This window comes from Puma concolor, chromosome B2, assembly GCF_028749965.1.
Source record: "Puma concolor isolate L17-30 chromosome B2, mPumCon1.1.hap2, whole genome shotgun sequence".
NCBI lineage: Eukaryota > Metazoa > Chordata > Mammalia > Carnivora > Felidae > Puma > Puma concolor.
This window is the reverse complement of record NC_141671.1, coordinates 34170426-34191359: the sequence shown is the minus strand read 5'-3', so window position 1 is coordinate 34191359 and position 20934 is coordinate 34170426. Positions and strand designations below refer to the sequence as shown.

Below are 20934 nucleotides of genomic sequence, written 5' to 3'. Positions count from 1 at the left end.
GCTCCTTTTATCCGCCCCCCCCCACCCCCCCAGAGTGTTAAGAAACAGATGGCTCGGCAGTGCAGAGTGGTTCACCGTTCTTTCACTCATTCGTTTTACTGATACTTGAGTTTTGCCACATGTAAGGCATAACAAATTGGCAGAAACAGTTTCTACCCTCTTCAAGGGCATCTTGCTGTCATATCCCTGCACTTACTATACTGTTGAAAATTGATGAAGAAACTCTTAAAAAATATTCTAGCTGAAACAGTACCAGTATCCTGTCTTTCTGGTACTCTGACATACAGTTAATGTTTTCCCTCAGTGACAACTTTTAGTACTCTTTTTTGGAAAAGTTATTCTGATTTCTCTCTAATTTTAGGAGAACTTTTGCAGGTGCACACCCACATAGGATCAGTGATAACCAGATTGCTGGCTAAGAGTGACTCTGCTGATAAACTATTGTGAAAAACAAATCAGAGAGATAGTACTTTAGGTTTGCTTGAAAACAAGATCACAAGTACTGGATCTTTTTAGGAGATTGTGGTGAATGGGACTGAGCCTCTGTTTCATGTCTGTAAATGTTGTCTTTTACAAATATGTTAAAATATGTTAGAAAATTAGCCAAATAATGGCTCTCCATTGTTTTTGCATCGTGGAAGTGCAGTTCCAGACCTAGCCCAGCTACTGTGATGATTCGGCTGGCTTGAGGCCAAGGTCTTCTTCCCGACCCCAGCAGAGAGGCACCTCTGTCTTAGCTGGCGGGGTGGCACTTCTGTGCTTTGAGAGGGCTTGCCTGGCCTGTAGCCAAGTAGAACTTAGGTCCCAGGGCTCATAGGTACTGCAGCTGTTCGGTGAAAAGCCTAAGGAATGCTGAAGCACACAGGCAACACCTCAGTCCCTATGGACCTAAAGGCCGTCTCTCCTTTGCCAGAACCACTTTCTTGTCCCCTAGCAGACGTAGCCTTTGAAAGCATTGAGGACTGTGCAAATTAGGTGGGCCCTGGGGAGCTGGCCTTTAGACCTGGAGTCAGATGCAGGACTTCTCTTCAGATTTGATTATTCATAGCTTCTGTTAGATAAATCCAGCCTTGCTGCTAGTCCCTATGTGGTGAGAGAGAAGGGTAGCCTTCTGCATCAGACTCCTCTGAGTTTTGCTGTCATGCCGATAGCCTCACTTTTCTCTTAGTCCATTCAATTCAGGGCTCTCTGGTAATTACCATCTGATGCGCCTATCCCTGTTTTCCTTATTCGTAGAGGCACAACTGTTGTAGGAGAGGTGTCAGTTGATGCCAAGTTAGTTAAAATATTTGGCATTTGATGGGGCGCCTGGGTGGCGCAGTCGGTTAAGCGTCCGACTTCAGCCAGGTCACGATCTCGCGGTCCGTGAGTTCGAGCCCCGCGTCGGGCTGTGGGCTGATGGCTCAGAGCCTGGAGCCTGTTTCTGATTCTGTGTCTCCCTCTCTCTCTGCCCCTCCCCCGTTCATGCTCTGTCTCTCTCTGTCCCAAAAATAAATAAAAACGTTGAGAAAAAAAAAAAAATTAAAAAAAAAAATATTTGGCATTTGCTTTTCCAGTGGTTAGAGGTTGAAGAGTTGCTAGGCCCCAGAGGAGAATGAACATTATCTCTGTTGCCAACCCCTGCTTTTAGGCTGGGGTAGGAGACATTAGCCATCAGGACCTGTTACACTGGGTCCTGGAACTCCAGTGCAACCTGAAATGTGGATGGGCCTCCCATTTCGAATATACCTCCATCCCACTGTTAGGAAAGGCACTTCCTGCTTGGCCTCCTGCCATAGGGCGCCCTGGACACACTGTTCTTGGAATCTCTGCCAGGCTTTTCCTCCACGACTGGTATTGCATTGCCTGTGTTCTGTGATCCATTTGTGACACCTATAATCCTGCATGTGGGGAGTCTAGATGATAAAATCGTTTTGAAATAGAGTTGGCTTCCTCTCCCTTCCTTGAAGGGATGGTAGTTAATTTGGCAGGGTGTGGGGTGAGTGAGAATAGAGTTTGTTCCTCAAGCCACCTTTCTGCACCAATTAAAACATCAACAACTTCCAATATGCCATTCTCTGGGTGAAAGGGAATTAGATGGCATTTTTTTCCCCCAAAAGGCATGGAACCTCAGCTATTAGGTAGAAGGTCAACAAGTTCATGATCTAAGCTAGTTACACACAACACCGGATGTCACTCAGGACACTCAGGTGGAACTCTGAAGATGCCCATTATGTCTTTGTCCCTCTCCTTGCCTTTATGTCTTTTACAGGACCCATTTATTTACCTGTAAAATGGGAATGTGCTGCAGTTCTTGGCAAAGGCACGAACTCCTTTCCCTAAAGCACTCTACACAAGTCACAAGGCTAGTAGTACCTGCTTTAGAAAGGCCCATGTGAAGTGGGTGGAGCTTTGGTCTGGAAGACAGTTACATTTAGGGAGAAATACTTCATAGACAACAAATGCTGTTCGTTTTTCAGGTTTTCATTTCTCTGTGCATTTTTTCCTGCACAGAGACCTTTGAGCATTGTATTAGTTCTACATCTTATGGGGATCTAGGGCTTTATTGCTTTCCTTGGGTTGTTCCAGATGAATAAATGCTGGAAAGTACTGAGCACAGCTTGTTTTAAGCTTCCATACTTTCTACATCTGGTGTGTGTGACCTCCAACCAGGCCCTGTAGAATGGAGTCTGAGGGCCCTTCACTCCCCCAACCCACCCTTCCTTGTTAATCAGGTGGTACCATGGCCGCTGAGATAGTTACAGCGTCAGCTTGCCTGCTGGAGGTGTGGTTGGCTTGAGGGGTGGCAGACATGTGGCCATTTTAAACACCTTTTTTTTTTAAAAAAACAAAAAATGTTTATTTTGAGAGAGAGAGACAGAACATGAGTAGCGGAGGGGCAAAGAGAGAGGGAGACACAGCAGGCTCCAGGCTGCTAGCTGTTAGCACATAGCCCAGTGCAGGGCTAGAACTCACAAACTGTGAGATCATGACCGGAGCTGAAGTTGACCGACTGAGCATCCCAGGTGCCCCGACATGTGGCCATTTTCAACACCACTGCTCTTACCAGTTCTGTGCCCTTGATTCAGTTACCTCTCTGAGTCTGGCTCGTCTTAGTGGATCTTTGTGAGAACTACAGAGAATATGCTACAGTGCCACAGCAGCACCTGGCATGGGATTGATGCTCAATCCGTGTTGGCCTGCCAGCCTCCAAATCACCTTGTCAGGATTTTTGTTTCAGTGATGCCAGCCACCAAGCAGCTAGACACACACTTCTGGTCTTTTGAGGCTTTATGTGGGTGAGGGGAAAAAAGCAGAAGCAATTTTAGTACCTTCCACTGAGAACACTATAGAAACTTTAATCTCATGTTCCCTATTCTTGGCAGCTTTGACCTCTGGCCTAAGCATGACCAAAGGGCATTTTTTCCATTCTTTCATGGAGTCCTGTTTTTCAGCCTCCTAAGTCAGGTACTGTGTTGACTCCTAGAACTTTAAATTCTGGGAAGATTTAGAGGGGAACCTGATGAGATCCTGTGAGGGGAAGGGACCTTACTCAAGGTCAGTTGGTGAGGTGGTGCAAAGCTGGGAGTAGAACCCAGATCCCCTTCTCCCAGTTCTGCATGACCTGCACCCCACTGTGGTGGAAACAGGGAGGGTCTTACATCTCTAGCCTAACCACCTCCAGAGAGCCCAGGCCTAAGCAACTGTTTTAAAAATTGGTTTTGGAAGAGCCAGTAGTCTTGTGACTTAGGGGTATCTGACACCTCAGGCAGTAGTCTGGGAAATACCTGTCCTCTTTTAGCTACTAAGTCCCCAAGAGTTTACTGGGGACCTGTTGGGCTAAGGAGGTGGAAGCGAACAAAACAAAGTCACACTGAAAAGGATTCTAAATCACTGGCCACCCTGCAACCAAGCACTGTTTTCCCTCCACAAAGAAATGTGTTATTTGGGGGTGGGGGGTGCCTGGGTGGCACAGTCAGTTAAGCATCCAACTCCTGATTTCGGCTCAGGTCATGATCTCACGTTTTGTGAGTTCAAGCCTCACGTCAGGCTCTGCACTGATGGCATGGAGCCTGCTCGGGATTCTCTCTCTCTGTCCCTGCCCTGCTCATGCACTATCTCTCAAAATTTAAAAAAATGTTTTTTTTAAATGTCATTTTTTAAAAAAGACGACCAAATTCTGACTGCCCACATCCCATCAAGCTAATAGAAAATTTGATATTCATCACTTTTATGCCTTCTCACCCCGAATTTTGTCTAGATTCAGGATTCTTAACATAGTTGTCAAGCATTAGGAAATACCCTCTGGTCATTTGTCATGGTTATGGCAGAGGCACCTGCTCTTGGTACCCATTTGGTCCCTTTGGTCCAACGGCCCTGCTGCTTCTAGGCCACTTTGAGGAGTAGGACCCTAGTGAGGCTGTCACCAGTTAACTTTTGCCCTCCTAGGTCTTGGCATCGACCGGTCTTTCCAGGGAGCACGCTCCAGGAGGAGGGTGGGAAGGTGGAGGGAGGCACAGGTCGTTCTCCAGCAAGGTCATGCAGTTGCTTTTGGTGTTAGCATATCTTAGTGTCTCATTCTTAACATGAGGGGAAAATGAGACATGAAATGAAGCCTTTTCCACCCAGTCAAGCAGCACAGAAAATACCCTTGGGAATTGAGAAGAAACCCTTATCATGTGGCAAGGGAGAGGCAATGTGAGGAGAACAGAAATTGGACTCGGGTTAGAACCTTGTCTCTGCCTTTTACTACCCCTGTGACTTTGAACATGTCTTTTAGTCTCTGCAGTCAATGGGCATAGTTAAATGAGCATACTGACACTCACCTGGCTTTCAGGGTGAGGCTTAGAGACAATGTATGCAAAGGTCCTCATACCATGTCTGTTATCTATAGATAACAGACAGTTGCCATTTCTGCTACAGTATTGTTGTTACTATAAGGGTCATTAGCCAGAAGTAGCCTACATCTGAAGTTAAGGTGCAGAAAACAGCATACAGAGATCTTTCGCAGAGAGGTGGAGACATTGTCCACAGGGGAGGAAGGCTTTGTGAACTGGGTGGAGGAAAGTTGGCACTGATTGATCTAGAAGCTGAAAAATGAGGATTACCCCCCTAGCCTCTCCTCTCTTTGGATGGTGTGATAGAGTGAGAACACTTAGCAACTTGAAATGCTGACGTTTGGCCTCTTGAGGTTTTGCGTGGAAGGAAAACCCACAGGCTTTGTCTGTGCCTTGGGGTTTTCTTCTGGCTCATGGGGAACCAGAGATTCTTTTACTTGTTTTGATTGTCTAATTGTACCTTCTCTGTTTACCATCACTGACTATGTTCACTCTCTTCCAGGGGCTCCACGGGCCTTACCCCTTCGGCCAGTCTTAAACGGGTGTCGGCAAGAAGAAAAATTAACAAAAGACAGAAGGCCTGACTTTGGGTGGGGGGGAGGGCAAGGGGTTCCTCTGGATTGCAGACCACATCGCATGGACCCCTGGCTCGACCCCCCCCATCCTGGAAGAAGAGGAAGAAGCAGAACAGACTAGTTTTGAGTAAACTCAGTGCGCATGTGTGAGTGCTGAACCGCAGGAATGGTGTTGAGGCTACTAAGAAGAAATCCATGCAGCCACCTTGGGTTTTGTTTAATAGGTGTCAGTCTAACAAGTCATTAGGTCACTCGGGAAGGAAAAAATTTTTTAATGGGGGAAAAAAAAGCCATCTTTTTAAACAAAAATTATTTTGCCTACAGACAGGTTGTAGTTTTGAGCACATGTTCATTTTTTGCCCTCTTGCCCCACTTTTGTTTTTAGATAAGGGATAACATGCCCTTTATAGATTAGCTGCTTGCTCTGGAAGCAATTCAGGTTCAAAGCTGGTGTGGCATGTGTGGGGACTCTTCGGGTCAGTGCTACAGGAGGACATCTCCTGGGCCACATGACTCCAGAGGTTTCTGACCCCATTCGTTTTTAATGGCATCAGCCAATGAGTTCTCACCCTTTTCGTCTTCTTTTCTCTTTAATCTTCTGTTGATTTACACCTTTAACATTTGTATTTGTCAACCCCTGTGGCTTGTTACCATCAGAACCTCTCTGAAGACCAAACTTCCCTGTGTGGCCAGCAGAGGAAGCCTTGAGGACAGATCTGGGGTAACATGGGAATTTCTGAGCCCAAAAGGTGTCCTTCTGCACACAGTTAACATCAATTCAAATTGCTTTTCCTCCATGTTTCTCTTGGCAGAGAGAATTGCCATCACACTTAATGCTCTTTTGGATTCTTCATACACAGTGGCTCCCCGTTCACTCTGGGAACAGTGCCTCTGTGCTGTATGTATGTGTGTGCCACATACACACACATATTGGGTGTTGGTGCAGCTCACCAGCAAGTGTGCAGCAGGCGGGTGGAAAGGTGTCCAGGCTTCTCTGTTGTCACACAACTCCCTTCCCTGTGTTTCCCTTCCATTGTCCTTTGTGGCATTTTCATAGCCTGTTAGTGGAGGCTGAGCTGTTAAGGTATGAAAATACAGCCCCAAGTGGGGAATTGGCCATGGGGAAGGGCCACAGTTACTGACTGTATGATTTTAGAGATCCCATTTTGATGAAACGAGAGCACCACCACCACCCCCCCCCCCCCCCAAGCTGGATGCTTGGTTATTGGGAAGTGGTGGGTGAGGGGCAGCCCAGCCAGAGCAGAGGCTAATTGGCTGGCTGCTCACTTGGGCATGTGACCCCACTAGCATCCTATGGATTCCAAGCAGGTTGAGATGTGGATCTCTCCATGGGAAGCTTGAACCAGGCTAGAACAGCTGTCTGCCAAAGATACAAGAATATGCAAGTCCCTCTTCTCTTTCCTTCTCATCCTCTCCTTCCCTTGAGTCTTGGTTGGTTTGATAGCCGGGGATATGGATCTAGGGTGTGATTGTAGGGTCACCTGCTTGTTACCACACCCCCACCCACACCGGGGGTGTGAGACAAGCAGGGAGACCAGGTGATGAGTGGCTGCAAGGGGTCATATAGCCTGGGTGTGGGTGAGGGTCTGCCTGCCCGTCTGTCTCTGTCTGTCTGGGTATCTCAGTTCCAAAAATGTGTGTTGTTTGTTCCTCCTCATCCTCTTCTGAGACTGTTGTTTTTTAAAGCTTGATTGTGGGAGAAAAGCTTGTATGAAATTTCCCCCTTCACCTCCCCACCTCCCAAAAAATAAAAGGCAGGATAAACTTTGGTCCATGGGAGAAGTGCTGGGGGAGGGTGGAGCCAACTCGCTGAGAAGGGCAGTGCAACTGGGTCTGGGGCTAGACTAATAGGGCTCACACTGTAGCACCTGTTTGCAGTGCGCATGAGTTCTCCATTCTGGAGCAGAGCAGAGGAGGGGGGTGGTCCCTGCTGGTGCTCAGGCCATCACTGGCCCACGCCAGGGGCTCACGATGCCTTTTTGTCTGAGGGGCCTGTTAGGCCCAGATCACCACTACTGTTGGTGCCAACCTCCTGGGACACTGCCACCCTGGAGCCCACACATGCCCAACCGTTCTGCTGGTTTGATAACCAGGAAAACAGCACATCTCCAGCTGCTCCTGGCAGGATTGTGGGAGGCTTTACATCACCTGGTTTCCTGGCTTTCTCATCTGCCCTACACCAGGTGCCCCTTCCCCATTTCCCAGGGGAGCTACCTGCCTTTAGTCAGCAGGAGCTTTAATACGTCACCAGTAGCGGGTCTGGCCCTGCAGAGGCATCCTGCTTCTCTCCTTGCTTGTAGGCAAGGTGACTTTCCCAAGCACGTTGACTTCCCTCCCAAGAACAAACCATTTCTGTACACATCCTTGGAGAGGTGAGCTGCTTACAGAGGCCAGAGCAAGCACAAGCCATAGAGTAGGGGTAGAGGGAGTCCGTGGCTCCGCCAGGACCAGGAGGGTATCAGTACCATTCGTTCTGCCTCCTCTCACTGGTTTGAGTTCTGAGCAGTGCCTAGAGCCCCCCTCCTCCCCCCTGCCTAGAGTGGTAGTAGGGGTGACCCTCTCAGCCCCAGTAGGCTCTGCTCCTCTGGGACTCTTCTGCAAAAGGCAGCCTGCCTTCTAGGCAGGACCATGAGATGAGGCAGACAGCATCCTTAGGGGCCTGAGCCCAGTGAGGGAGGCAGAAGGCTCAGACCTGGAAGAACCTATTGTGTGCATGGAGTGAGGTGTGTGTGGATGTGTGTACGCGTGCATGCCTTTTTTTTTTTCTTTTTGCCATGGGGACAGTTGAATTCGGGGTATTTTTCTACAAGAAACAGCCTTCTCTCCCCCAGTTAGGATAGGCTGTAACCTTAAGCTCATCATAGAACCTCACCAAGACAGCTAGTGTGGCTTGAGGGTGGCCAGGATGGGATCCCCAAATTCAGTCGGAGCCCCAGCAGGAGAGGATGGTGGGGTCGCCAGGGCTGAGAAGTGCAAGCTGATTCCCCACCCTACACCCTGCCTTGCCTTTCCTTCATTTCCCTGGATGAATGCTGGAGCAGCAGTGGCTGCCTCTCCACCTGGACAGTGGTGTGTAGCAAGCAAGCTCGGTGGGTGTTTGTGGTGGGGCCTCATGGTGCCTGGGAGGAGACGAAGATGGGGAGGCTTTTCCTTACTGTATAAATGAATATTTGTATGATTAAATTAACACACACACCAAAAAAAAAAAAAAATACTATTTTCATGTGTGTCAGTGAGTTTTATTGTACCTTCAGGCACCCTGTGTACCAGCTTGCCCCCACAGTGACTCCAATGTGCACTTTTTGGTCTCTGGGTCTTCCTTTTGCAAATGGGAAAACCGAGACCCTGAGGTTCATTGTGTTTGGGAAATTAGTCCCGGGCTTATAATTAGATCTGCTGCCCTTCCTGGCTCAATGATCAAAAAGGTGGGGAAACAATTTCCGGTGGCCCTTAGGTCCACAGGGTACTGTGCATCTATTGAGCACATCTATTGTGCATCTGTTCCCCGCACATAAGAAGAGCCAGCCAAGTTAGTGTCGATGAGCCAGCAGGCATTGTTTGGGCATTTATTGCGTGTCAGGTCCAGAGCACAGGAGCGCGGATAGCACAGGGAGAAGGTACCGCATCACGGGCATCTTTCCTCCTGCGAAGAAAGAGTTGAGTTGAGGAGTCCTCCTTCTCAGTCCCAGCTGGGCCCCTGGCATCCTGGATTTAGATAGAAGAGGGAACGCATCTTCCCTTACATGTTTTCCGTGGTCGTTGGGTGTAGTTCTTGGATGCACTAGGTGCTCCTTCTGACATAAAATGGATTAGGTAAATTTTTGTGGATTGGCCTGGGAACCTGAGTCAGGTAGGGACCATATTCTAGGCAATTGGCAAACAAATTAGAACCTACCCGTATACTTCTGTGAGATAGGCTTGTGACCTTGGCCAGGAGATGGGGAGGCGGGTTACATGGTGGTCAGATAACATGAAAAAAACTTAATTGGCATGATGGCAGGTGGGTTCACTGGATCCATCTCTTCATGTCTAAAGCACTTGTAAGAGCTCAGAACTCAAGCCACATGATCACCCCTGTGTTGAAGAGAAAGTGGGATGAGAGACAAAGGGAGTTGGCTTGGGTGGTATAGGCTCAGACCCGTGGCCTCGGCTCCCAGATGCTGGCATTAGTTTCACCTAATTGCAGACCCGAATTGGGCCTTCACCCTGGCTGGCAAAGCTGTGTGTTCTAAATGGTGGTGGCCCTGGGTGCCACCTAGAGTGCAGGAGGGGATGCCCTGGCCATCTCCCTGTAGACGGTTCATTGAGGGAACCGGTAGCCACAGATTCATGAGAGATGAAGGCACAGCATAAGAACTGGCCTCTGCCCCAAGGGCCTAAATGCAAGACTGGTTTCTCTGTTTAGCCTGATAACAGAGCCCAGGGTGTGGGAGACTGGCCCAGAGACCCCTGTGGTGAGCTGCCCTTACCCCAGCCCCCACCCAGCACTGTGACAGCACACCAGCACCCTGCTTCCTTCCAGGTGCCCAGGGCTATTTGTTCTCTGCAGGAGAGGCGCCCCCACCCTGTCACCTGGGTCTTCTGGCTGCTCAGACCCCTCCCAGGCCTTCTTCAGCACCCCTACCACTGGACACTTATTTGCTTGGCAGAATCTGTTTGTCTTTGGGGCTGTAACCTGTCAAGAAGTCACCAGGCCCTGGGAGAGAGGAGCAGGTTTGATGGCAGCTCCTGGATCAAGCCATTCCCACGGGGGCTAGGTGACAGGGAGGGGACTCTCTTGCCTTGGTGGGTGGCGTTGGGGAGGCAGTTGCAGTGGCCGAGGCCCAGCCCTCTTGGCAGAGCAAACAGATCCTGAAGCCACTTCCCTGCCCCAGCTCAGGTTGTACCTGGGTGCCTCCCACCCTGTTCTCTAGAAGGCCCCTCCCTCACCTGCTCACCTGCTTGCTGTGACCCGGCCACTTTCCCTGACACCACCTGGTGTCCAGCCCTGGCTGGTGGCCAAGAACAGGCACCCAGGGCACTCATGAGAGTGGAGCAGGGAGCAGGCGAGGCTGCCTTGAGATGGGAGAGAGTGTGTGAGTTTGGGAGTCAAGGTGTCCAGAGAATGGTTTCTGACAGGCTAGCATGACTGACAGGTCTCAGTTGCCTCCTCTAAAAAATGCACATGGACGTGTTTAAAAACCAGGACTGAGATGGAGCTCCTGGGTTTTGGCAGGGTCGGGGGCAGTTAATACCCTTTTTAGCCCAACTAAGTCTGCAATGCTGTGATCTGGGGCAGTGCTTCTCAAGCTTGTATGTGTTAGAATACAATTTCTGATTTAGTAAATCTTGGGGAAGAAGGCAAGGTTCTGTGTTTCTAACAAGCTCCCAGGCAAGCAGATGCTGTTGGTCCTGAGACTGCACTTTGCATGGGGACAGTGGAGGATGGCCCGAAGGGGTGCAAGCCCCCCCATCTGCTGGGTCTGTGGGACCGAGCCAGATCTAGCCAGTGCTGTGTTGGCCAGGCCCACTAGAATTTGAGGGAGTCGAACAGTAATACTCAGTAGCTAGAACAGTAATATTCAAAATGTGAGTAGTTTCCCAGGGTTTTTCCTAGGCCGTGATTTCTGCCTTAAGTGTTACTTCCAGCATACTGCTTTTCTGTCACAAACCGCAGATGTCTGAGTGTCCACTGCGACTATGCTTATATCGGTTGACTGCTGTTGACCAGCCCCTGTTAAACTATTTCCGTGAATTACCCTCATTAAGTCCTCACACCCACGAGACAGTCGAGGGCAGGCCGGTGTGGTGCTCGGTGTGTGAACAGGTAACTCCTTGATGTCACGGCTCGTGACAATGGAAGTGCAGGTACCATGGAGCTTAGTTCCAGGGCCGCCCGGGAGGAAGCGGCACTTCAGCTGAACCTGCAGAGATGGGAAGGGGATGGAGGAAGCCACCTGCGGGAAGGTGGGAGAGGGGCTGGTGCACCGAGACCCACAAAGGAGGTCCGCGCCTGTACGAGGACCGTCCTGTGCTCCTATTTCTGTCTGTGTCTGGAGGGGAAGAGGTAGAATGGCCATCCCAGTTACCGTTCGGGGGAGTTCTGCTGCCCTTGCCCCTTCTCAGTTCATGGACTCACTCTTTTATTGAGCATTACTTATGTGCCAAGCACTGTTCTAGGTGCTGGAGATAGAGCAGTGACCGAAAGAGACAAAAATCCCTGTGCTCGTAGAGCTGACATCCTAGTCGGGGTGGTCAGACAAGTAACAAAGATGTAGTATGTCAAGAGATGACAGGTGCTGTGGAGAGAAAGCAAAGGATAGGGAGCGCTGGTGAGGGAGGGGATTGCTACTGTGTACGGGACGGCCAGAGGAGCCTTCGCTGACTGCATGAAGTACACCTTATGGATATGTGGTGTAGGCAGAACAGCAGATGCAAAGGCCCTGGGGTGGGAATGTGGGCTGTTGCAGGGTGAACAAGAATAGTAAGAAATGAAGTCAGAGCAGGGGCGGGGAGTGGGGGGGAAGCAGTCAAGTCATGTGGGGCCTTCAGGTGATTGAAACGGCTCTGGCTTTCACTCTGGGCGAGACAGAGAGACAGGAGCCATTGAAGGGTTGTGAGCACAGAGAGGGACACATCTGACATCCTTTAAAAGATTTCTCTGGCTGCTGTGTCGAGACTACACTGTAGGTTACAAGGGCAGAAGCCGGGAGACCCAGTGTTGACTGGGTGCTGTCAGTGGGGTGGTGAGAAGTGACTAGGTCCTCGGAACACTTTGAAAGTTGAGCCAATGGGGCAGCTGGGTGGCTCAGTTGAGTCGGTTGAGTGTACAAGTTCAGCTCAGGTCATGATCTCACGGTTCGTGAGTTCAAGCCCCATATCAGGCTTGCTGCTGTCAGTGAGGAGCCCGCTTCGGATCCTCTGTCTTCCTCTCTCTCTGCCCCTCCCCAGCTCATGCTCTCTTGCAAAAATGAATAAACATTAAAAAAGGAAGAAAGTTGAGCCACCGGTATTTGCCGATGGGTAAGACGCCCCGTGTGAGGAGAGGGACGATGCGGGAGATGGGAGGCCTGAACAGCTGGGACCTCTCTATTGGCTGGAGTGCTGCTCCCTAAGACAGATAGGACTGCATGATCCTCGTGGTTAGGATCGGGAGTCCGGTCCAGACCTGTTCAGTGTGACATGCCTGTTGGCATCTGTGGGAGGTGCTGGGCAGCCCCGGACATGCAAGTCTCCGGTCCCCCAGGGAGGTGGGAGCGGGAGACAGCATGGGAGTCATCAACCAGAGGGCAGAATTTAAATCCACAGGACCAAAGGAGATCTCCATGGAAGGAGTGCCCCCAGGTGTGACCTCATCTGTCAGCCGCGCTCTCTCAAAGCCTGCTCCTTGCTCCAGCTCCCTTGTGATGATCTTCTCTGACCAAGAAGACTCTTCCTTGGACTCTGAGCTCTGATGACTGCAGTTGACCTCTCCTGGCAATCTCTCTCCTGTCCCTGTCCCTAGACTCTTCTGTCCCAGCCCTCTCTGCAGCTCATTCTTGCAGATGGATATAAGGTGCACGAGGGCTAGATGCTGTCCAGGCCAGGGGTGGCTCCACCCAGGAGCCAGGTGGCAGGGGCATGGAGAAGTGAAGCCAGGGCCCTGGTAGGTTGTAACTTAGTTCCTGTGGTCACGTCCTCCCAAGGACGGCCTAGGGCCCTGGAGCCAAGTTCTAGGAATTCTTCCTGCTGGGCTGTGGGAGAGGGAAGTCTGAGAGAAGATGGGGGCTGTGTCTGAGCGGGGGCCCCCAGCCCTGGTCAAACAACCAAGACTGCCAAGAGGTCTGAAAGGCTGGACTGTCACTGCATGGGGCCTCTAAGCAGCTGAGAGTCCTCCCCCCCCCCCCCCAATACAGTTAGAGGGCAGTGGGGCAGCAAGGGCCTGGGAGGGTTTGCAGCTGAGCTATGAGGAACGCCTTCTCAGGGGGATGTGTGGAGAGCAGGAGCCATCCCTTGGGGGTGCCGGGAGCATGGCCACCCCGAGCTGCTGCTGGGTGGGCCTGAGGCCGGCAGAGGGCGCCATGTGGCCCAGGCCCTGTCCAGAAAGGAGGGACACTGCCCTGGCCTGGCTCCGCCTGCCAAGTAGATTTTCCAGATACCCACTCCTCCAGGGCGTGTTGCCCCTGCTCTCCACTCCAGGTAGGGGAGCTTGAGTTTGAATCTAGGCCCTGCTGCTTTTCCATGGTGTGACTGGTCAGGTTATGCGCCCAGAACCTCATGACAGTTCCAGAGGTCTCGTGAGAATTAAAACTTATCATAAAAGTTTAGCACCGTATACCTGGCACATGGTAAGTGTCCAATATGAGGTGAGCTGTTGTTCCATTTTTGTGACCTGCTAGATGTGGGAGGCCCAGGCTCCTGAGGGTCTGGGACTGGGACACTGGGCATATGGGAGGCAGAGTCCAAAAAAAATCCATAGCCTGTTCAGGAGTCTCCCCCTGCACCACAGCCTTTATTTCGAGCAAATCCTTGTGGGTATTTCTTGGTCTGGGTTTGGAGTTGGGTTGCAGGAAAGGACATTCTAGAAAGAAGTCTAGGAGATCCTAATTCCCTCTAAGAAGAGGCTCTCAGGGCAGAGGCCGTGTTAGTCGTGCGGGCAGTAGGCTCCTAACACACGTGTGCTGAGTGGAGAAACGTGTAGGAGAGGTGGTTTTGTGTGGCCTGATTTCTGGAGGCAGACACTGCCCAGCCCAGCTCAGACCCCGGACAGGGGATTCCTGGAGGGAGGGGGCATCACAGGTGCGCCTGAGGTTGAGAATGACAGCCTGACAGCCTGAAACCTATGCCTAGGAACTGGTTTGGCCACTGTGGTTTACCACTTCCGAGGGTGGAGCAGTGGAGGTGATACGTTTGCTTCCAGGTGCCCTCAAGGGCCCATATCAGAACCAGGGCCAGGGATGGAGTCCAGGCCACAAGTGGGCACCACAAGGGCATTGCACCCCATCCTCATGGCAGGTGCTGGGGTCAAAGAGCGCAGAAATCCTCTGAACATCTCCAGCCCTTGCTTCTGTGCTGCTTCCTTCACTTCTCTCCTCCCACACATCCTAGCTTCCGGTTAGTTGAGCACACTTTAACCGGAAGCCATGGGGGTGAAGGCTCGGGGTTGGGGGCAGTTATTACCGAGATAGGTCAGAGGGGCCTCTCCCAGGCCCCCCGCCACCCCGATGTGGGTCATCCAGGGCTGATGAAGACACACGTCCCTGTGGGGAGACAGGACGTACGAGATGGGAGAAGTGAGCACCAGTGGCCACTGGCTCAGCTAAGTCCTGTGAGGGGACCCATAGTAAATATGCCCTCCAGGAGGGTCTGGGAGAGCCAGGCATCTCCCCAGCAGCCTGGGGTTGGGGACAGTGACCCTTCCAGAGCATCCCCAAACACGAAACCAGGAAGAGCCTTAGAAACCAGAGGAGGCACTGCCTTCCCCAGAGTCCCACAGCCAGTGTGGGTCACTCCCAGCCCAGGCTGTCTCCAGGACACCTGAGCCAGCAGAGAGAGCCACAGTCCCCAGGGGAGAGAAAGAATCAGTGGCTGGGAAACAAGAACCGACTCCAGCTGGCCCCGATCCCCAAGCCGTGCAGCCAAGTGTCTGGTGAGGCCCAGTCGTGGTGTTTGGGCTCCAGGGGAGGCAGCCTTGGCTCTCAGGACTCTTTTGCATGGAGTGAAGAGGAATTTGCATCTTTGCGAAGTTACAGCTACGGGAAGAGAAGGGGGCCTGGGAGCCCTCGGCCAGGCCTTCGGTCTCCCGCCTCCCCGTGTGTGGGGTGGGAACGGGGAGCAGGCCCTGAGCCAGCCAGCCCCCACCTTATGTGTGGTGCGAGCTGCGTCCCAGTCCCCCTGGCTCAGTATTTGGGGTCCGAGGAACAGAGCCCTCCACACCTGCACGTGCACGGGCACGTTCACAAGCGTGTTCACACCGCACACGTGCACCCACCTACTGACACAGGTGCGTGCTCATTACCTTAGTTCATACCCAGGGACACCGCCACACCCTTAGGGTCATGTAGTCTCACACCACCACGTGCCCGCAAAAAGTTCACACCCTATGCACACGTTCATACTTAATAATAGCTGGGGTGTTTTGAGTTGTTTGTGTTTTTTTTTACTAGTTTTTGCTGTGACTCGAGTGTAGTTGAAATTTTTCTGTTTCAGCCTCACTGCAAATGCTGTTATTGTTGCATACTTTACGTACATAAAGGAACACAAAACGTACGGGTTCAGCTTGATGAACTCTTTCCTATCAACACCCTGCGTCACCATCACCCACGTCAAGGCCTAGAACATGTCCAGTGCCCCAGCAGGCTCCCATGTGTGCCTTCCCAGTCGATGGCCCACACAAGAAGAACCAATATTTGGTTACGGTAAGCACCATTATTATTCCCATTTAAGAGGTGAGAAAACTGAGGCTCAGGCCCACAGTCACACACAAAGGTGTGGCCTAGATGAAGCTCTGTGACTCCAGACTACGACACTGCACAAATACCCAGCAATGTGCACGTGCACACCCTCACGTTCATAGAGGGCCATGGCCACAAAAGAGGTGGAAAGGCCTGTTTTTTTTTTCCATGAAGAAAGCAGCAGACACAATTTAAGCTTTGTTTTCAATCTGCCGTTAAAAGGGCACGTCTTGGCTCCGGAGGATCAGCTAGCTCCGGTGCGCTCAGGGGCTACAGCTCCCGCCCTGGGGCCGACTGCATCCACTGGGAAGAAGAAGCCGCTCGAGCGTTTTCATCGTGCTCTCCATGTGTGGAAGTGCTATGGGTGAAGCTTGACATCCTTCTTTTATTCATTCTGTTAAGAAATAAATATGGAGCACTGGGCGCCTGGGTGCCTCAGTTGGTTGAGCGACCGACTTCAGTTTAGGTCATGATCTCACGGTTTGTGAGTTCGAGCCCCGCATCAGGCTCTGTGCTGACAGCTCAGAGCCTGGAGCCTGCTTCGGATTCTGTGTCTCCCTCTCTCTCTGCCCCTCCCCCGCTCATGCTCTGTCTCTCTCTGTCTCAGAAATAAATAAAAACATTAAAAAGAAAGGAAGGAAGGAAGGAAGAAAGAAGGAAAAGGAAGGGAGGGAGGGAGGGAGGGAGGGAGGGAGGGAGGGAGGGAGGGAGGGAGAGAGAGAGAGAAAGAAAGAGAAAGAAAGAAAGAAAGAAAGAAAGAAAGAAAGAAAGAAAGAAAGAAGAAAGAAAGAAAGAAAGAAAGAAAGAAAGAAAGAAAGAAAGAAAGAAAGAAAGAAAGAAAGAAAAGAAAAGAAATATGGAGCACTTACCTACCTTGGGCTCAGCCCTGTCCTAGGTGTTGATGAAAAGTGAAGCAGACAAAAAATTACCCTGCGTCATGGAACCAAAATATGTGAAATATGTGGCGTATTGGATGATGAGAAGGGATTTGGAGAAACAGAGAGGTTAGGAAAGGAAAAGCGAAGTACAACTTTAAACAGGAGGTCAGGGAGGCCCCCACCGAGAAGGTGATGTGTGAAGACAAGGTGTGAAGCGGCTGAGGGAGTGATCACTGTGATGTCCGGGAAAAGAGCATTCCAGAAAAGGCGAACAGCCAAGAAAGGGGAAAAGGTTGTATTTTTGAGCCAGTTGTGGCTTCTGTGAAATGGAGATTCTGGCATTTCACCTTGCCCCACCGTTAGGCCTGTGTGACTTTGACGGAAGCAATCCCCATCTCTGGGCTCTGTCTCTTCACCCACATCATTCGAGGCTTAGACAATGAGCTGCTGTGTCCACCTGAGCACGCTGCCCTCAAGGGCCTGCCCTAACCAGCAGAGGAGCATCTGTGGTCACCCCCAGGTCTGGTCACTGGGCCTAGCAGAGTCCCACAGCAGTGCCTCTGGCCTAGCCGCCTTCACTCCTGGGCTGGCCACAGCCTCAGTCCATGCTTCTGACTCCTCTGGATGTAGTGGGCAGGACTGCCATAAGGGAGACCCTGGCATAGTTCCTGGATATGAGAGCATTTTCTGATATTGGCTCTGTGTATTTGGGAGAATGGGTGGTGTTACTGGAGATTTCTATGCGCCTTGGATATCATATGTTTATCTGCAGATTTATTGGTGAGGGAAACAGTGGATGAGAACTGAGTTCAGGGTCCCTTCAGACTCTATTCTCCCTGGACACTCCCAGGCATGGCCCATCTCTATAGGTACTCTCTCCTGGGTACCCCCTGATCGCCTCCCGGTATTGGCTCCACATCCAATGAATTGGCTTCGTCCCCTTTGCTTCTCAAAGGCCTCCTTAAGGGAAGTGGTCACCCAAGACCATCTAGACAAAGGAGATGGCAAAGAAGAAGATATTGACAGACCCTCTTGAGTCATTTAGGAATTACATTAAGCTGCAAGTAACATAGTCCTGAAACACAGTGGCTTAAGCAAGATAGGGAGTTATTTTCTCTCATATGTGAAGTCTGAAGGCAATTACAGGTCTGGCTTTCACCCTCAAGGCCTCTTCATGGTCACACTGTAGCCAGCCCAGCTCCAGCCATCACATCCCAGTTCCAGGCAGAAAGGAGGAAAGACTGAATCCATTCTCTTTCTAAGGAACTGTCCTGGAATCCCTCCATAACAACTTCATTCATATCCCATCAGTTAGAACTTGGTTAACTATTCCTTCTGTCTGCAAGGAATGCTGGCGTTACTTTACCCAGGAAAATTGGGGTTCTGTTAGTAAGAAAGGAGAGAATGGATATTGGGGAGGCAACTAGCACTCTCTTCTGTATGCATGCCCTGCACTCTTCCATCTGTGCCATGGTGATCCCTCCACCTGTGGGGCCCTCTGTCCTCACCCCCACCCTTCTGTTCTCTGGTAAGGAGACCACAGCACATTTTCTGAACCTGTTGGGGTTTCCAGTAATAGAAACCCCCCAGGGTTGCTCGAGTGAAAGGGGGGTGGTGGAGTTACTTGTAAGAACACAGAACACCAACCTATGATGTCCCTCAGAGGGGCAGTGCGGGGCCTCCCCACTCCCCTGCTCAGCAAGGACCAGAACTGGAGACAGCAGTGGACAAGCCCGATCCGATCCCTGCCTCCAAGGAGCTGACATCCTGATGGGGAGAGATAGCATCACACAGACCAAGACCTAAAGAAGGTCTTTTCAGCCTCCTCTATGTACCAAGAAGATAAACCAGGGAAAGGTGGTAGGTAGACAGTGATTAACCAGGTGGTCAAGGAACACCAGGCACACAGTTGGCACTCAATAAATGTACGTGAATAGGGGCACCTGGGTGGCTCAGGCAGTTGAGTGTCTGACTCTTGATCTCGGCTCAGGTCATGATCTTGCACTTCATGAGTTTAAGTACCACGTCAGGCTCTGTGCTGATAGAGTGGAGCCTGCTTGGGATTCTGTGTCTCCCTCTCTGCCACTTCCCTGCCCGCATGCTCGCTCTCTCAAAATAAATAAGTAAACTTAAAAAAAAATGTGTGTGAATAAATGTGTGTGATACATGTGTGTAGCCCCCAGAAGAGTGGCCCAGAATCCAAAGGCTGTAGACCCTTGAGAGGCAGGTGATAGAACACAGCTCCAGAGGGAAGGCCCCAGGGCAGATGTCAAGTGCGAGGGTCCTCAGCCCAGGGGCTGGCCCAAGCCCGGAGAAGCGACAGAAAGAAAACTCACAAGGAGGTGTGGGGAGGGGCTCCTGCATCAATACCAAAGCTGTTCAGAGGAGCTGCCCAGCAAATGCTGAGGGTCCAAGACTGGTCTGAGTGGGATCCCCTAGGCGGTCCTCTCTGGTGGGTTGGGTCCCATGTGTGTGGTTGAATGGTGGACACGTGATGAAGGAGACAGGGCCTCCCTCCCCTCAGATCCTACATCTCCAGGCAGACCCTCCTGGCCTCTCACTGGACCTGGAAGGGAGCCAGCCCTACGCCCAAACCAGCCATATGAGAGAAGTCACTTTCACCACCAAGGGCAGGGACCCTAAGCCCTGAGCACACGTCTCCGTGGAGAAAGCTGCCTCGGGGTGCTAGTCAAGGAGTAAGAATGGGCTGGTGCTCCAAATCGTCTCTTTCTGCAGGTCCTGCTGCCAGAGACCTTGTCTCTCACCCTAATGTCTCTGAGGCCTTAGGAAGATCAAAACTCTTCCCCTAGGAGCTAAGGACTGATACAGCTTACGGTGTCACTGTTACCGAGTAATAATACCTTATGTGTCTACATGATGCTTTTTCTCATGCAGGGGCTTCCCGGGGCCTCCCATGGACCCTCTGTAGACAATGTCATCTGCCCACCACCTCACACAGGAGAAGACAGGCTCAGAGAGAAGGGATAAAGTTGCTCAGATTCCCCCAGAGGGAAAGCAGCAATGGCTGACGAGAGGGCACAGCTGAATCCTGCAGTCAAGGGTCTCGGATGCCAGGTGAGGACTTCACCCCGTGGCAGCAGTGTGAGCACCGTGGGTCTGTCAGCTATAAAGCTCCACGATTAAAAAGCACCCCCACATCCATCCCTGGGACCACTGTCCTTTTATCCTTCTGACAGTGTTCCCAAATACCATCTCGGCTGTTTCTCCCATTGATCGACCCAGAAGGCATATATTCTCCCCATTTTACAGTATAGGAAACTGATCCCTAAGGAGGTAGGGACCCTTGCCCAAGGTCTCAGGGCATCTGGGCCAGGTCCTCTGGTTCCAGGCTTGCCATTGGTGCCCAACGCCTGTGTGGCAGTGCTGGGAGGCGGGTATGAAGGTAGGACATGAGCTCAGATGTCATTCATACCTGGCCAGGTGTCACCTTGGGCAGTTCACTGATCTGCTGGGCCTCAGTGTCCCGACCCATGAAATGGGACTAGTTCCCGCTTCACAGAATCTTTGTCAGACTACGCTGGGTTCATGCTCACCAGGGGACTCCACCCTCCTCTCCGGGCCAGGCAACAGCTGGGGGGCAGCTCCCCACTGTGCCCAGTGCCCCCTTCCCCGCCATGGCCCTGTGCCAGCTAGGCCCGCCCAGGCCACATCTTCCAGATGGCACCATAAAGCAGGCCCCAAACCTGGGCCACCCGAGGAACAAACAGTCCCTCCCTGGCCCCTCCCAGGACCCACACCCCACTGGAACCGTCATCAGCACGTTCCCTCCCAGGGATGCCTTATGCCTGGGGCTGAGGCTATGGTCTGTCCTTTATGGGAAGGGGGAGGGAAGCCAACTGGGGAGACTGAGGCCAGGGCAGGGACCTGTGAAAACTGGGCTCAGGACACCTGAGACTGCCCCTCCTCTTTCCCTTCCTCTCTCCTCTCCTCTCTGTTCTCTGCCCTTCCTCCCCCTTGTCAAGAGAGGCAAATTGACCCACTTCCCATCAGCTGTTGTGACCTTGGGCAAGGCCAAAAGTTGATGAGCTCTAAATGTTTCCCTCTGTGAAATGGCCCCCTTCCCGGGCTGGCTGTGGAAGCTGAAAGATGCTGGCCTCCCAGCTGCCTAGCCCCTCCTGTGGCCTACTGATGTGGCAGAGGGCAGGGAGAAGGGGAGAGGAGGAGGGGTGATCCTTCCCCACGTGGGCTGGGAAAGGAAGCCTGGAGCCCT

The 20934-nt window shown here is 51.7% G+C and overlaps 1 protein-coding gene across 5 annotated transcripts in view; it reads left to right on the top strand.

The window, feature by feature from the left end:
• The window catches only part of ILRUN (inflammation and lipid regulator with UBA-like and NBR1-like domains), a 97604-nt gene extending 88974 nt beyond the window's left edge, over nucleotides 1–8630 (top strand). For all 5 annotated transcript variants that reach the window (XM_086706641.1, XM_086706638.1, XM_086706640.1 and 2 more), the window contains one exon: nucleotides 5320–8630. In XM_086706641.1, coding sequence (XP_086562767.1) covers nucleotides 5320–5355 — 36 coding nt within the window. In that variant the 3' untranslated portion in view covers nucleotides 5356–8630. The remainder of the gene's footprint in view (nucleotides 1–5319) is intronic.
• The last annotated feature ends 12304 nt before the right edge of the window (nucleotides 8631–20934 follow it).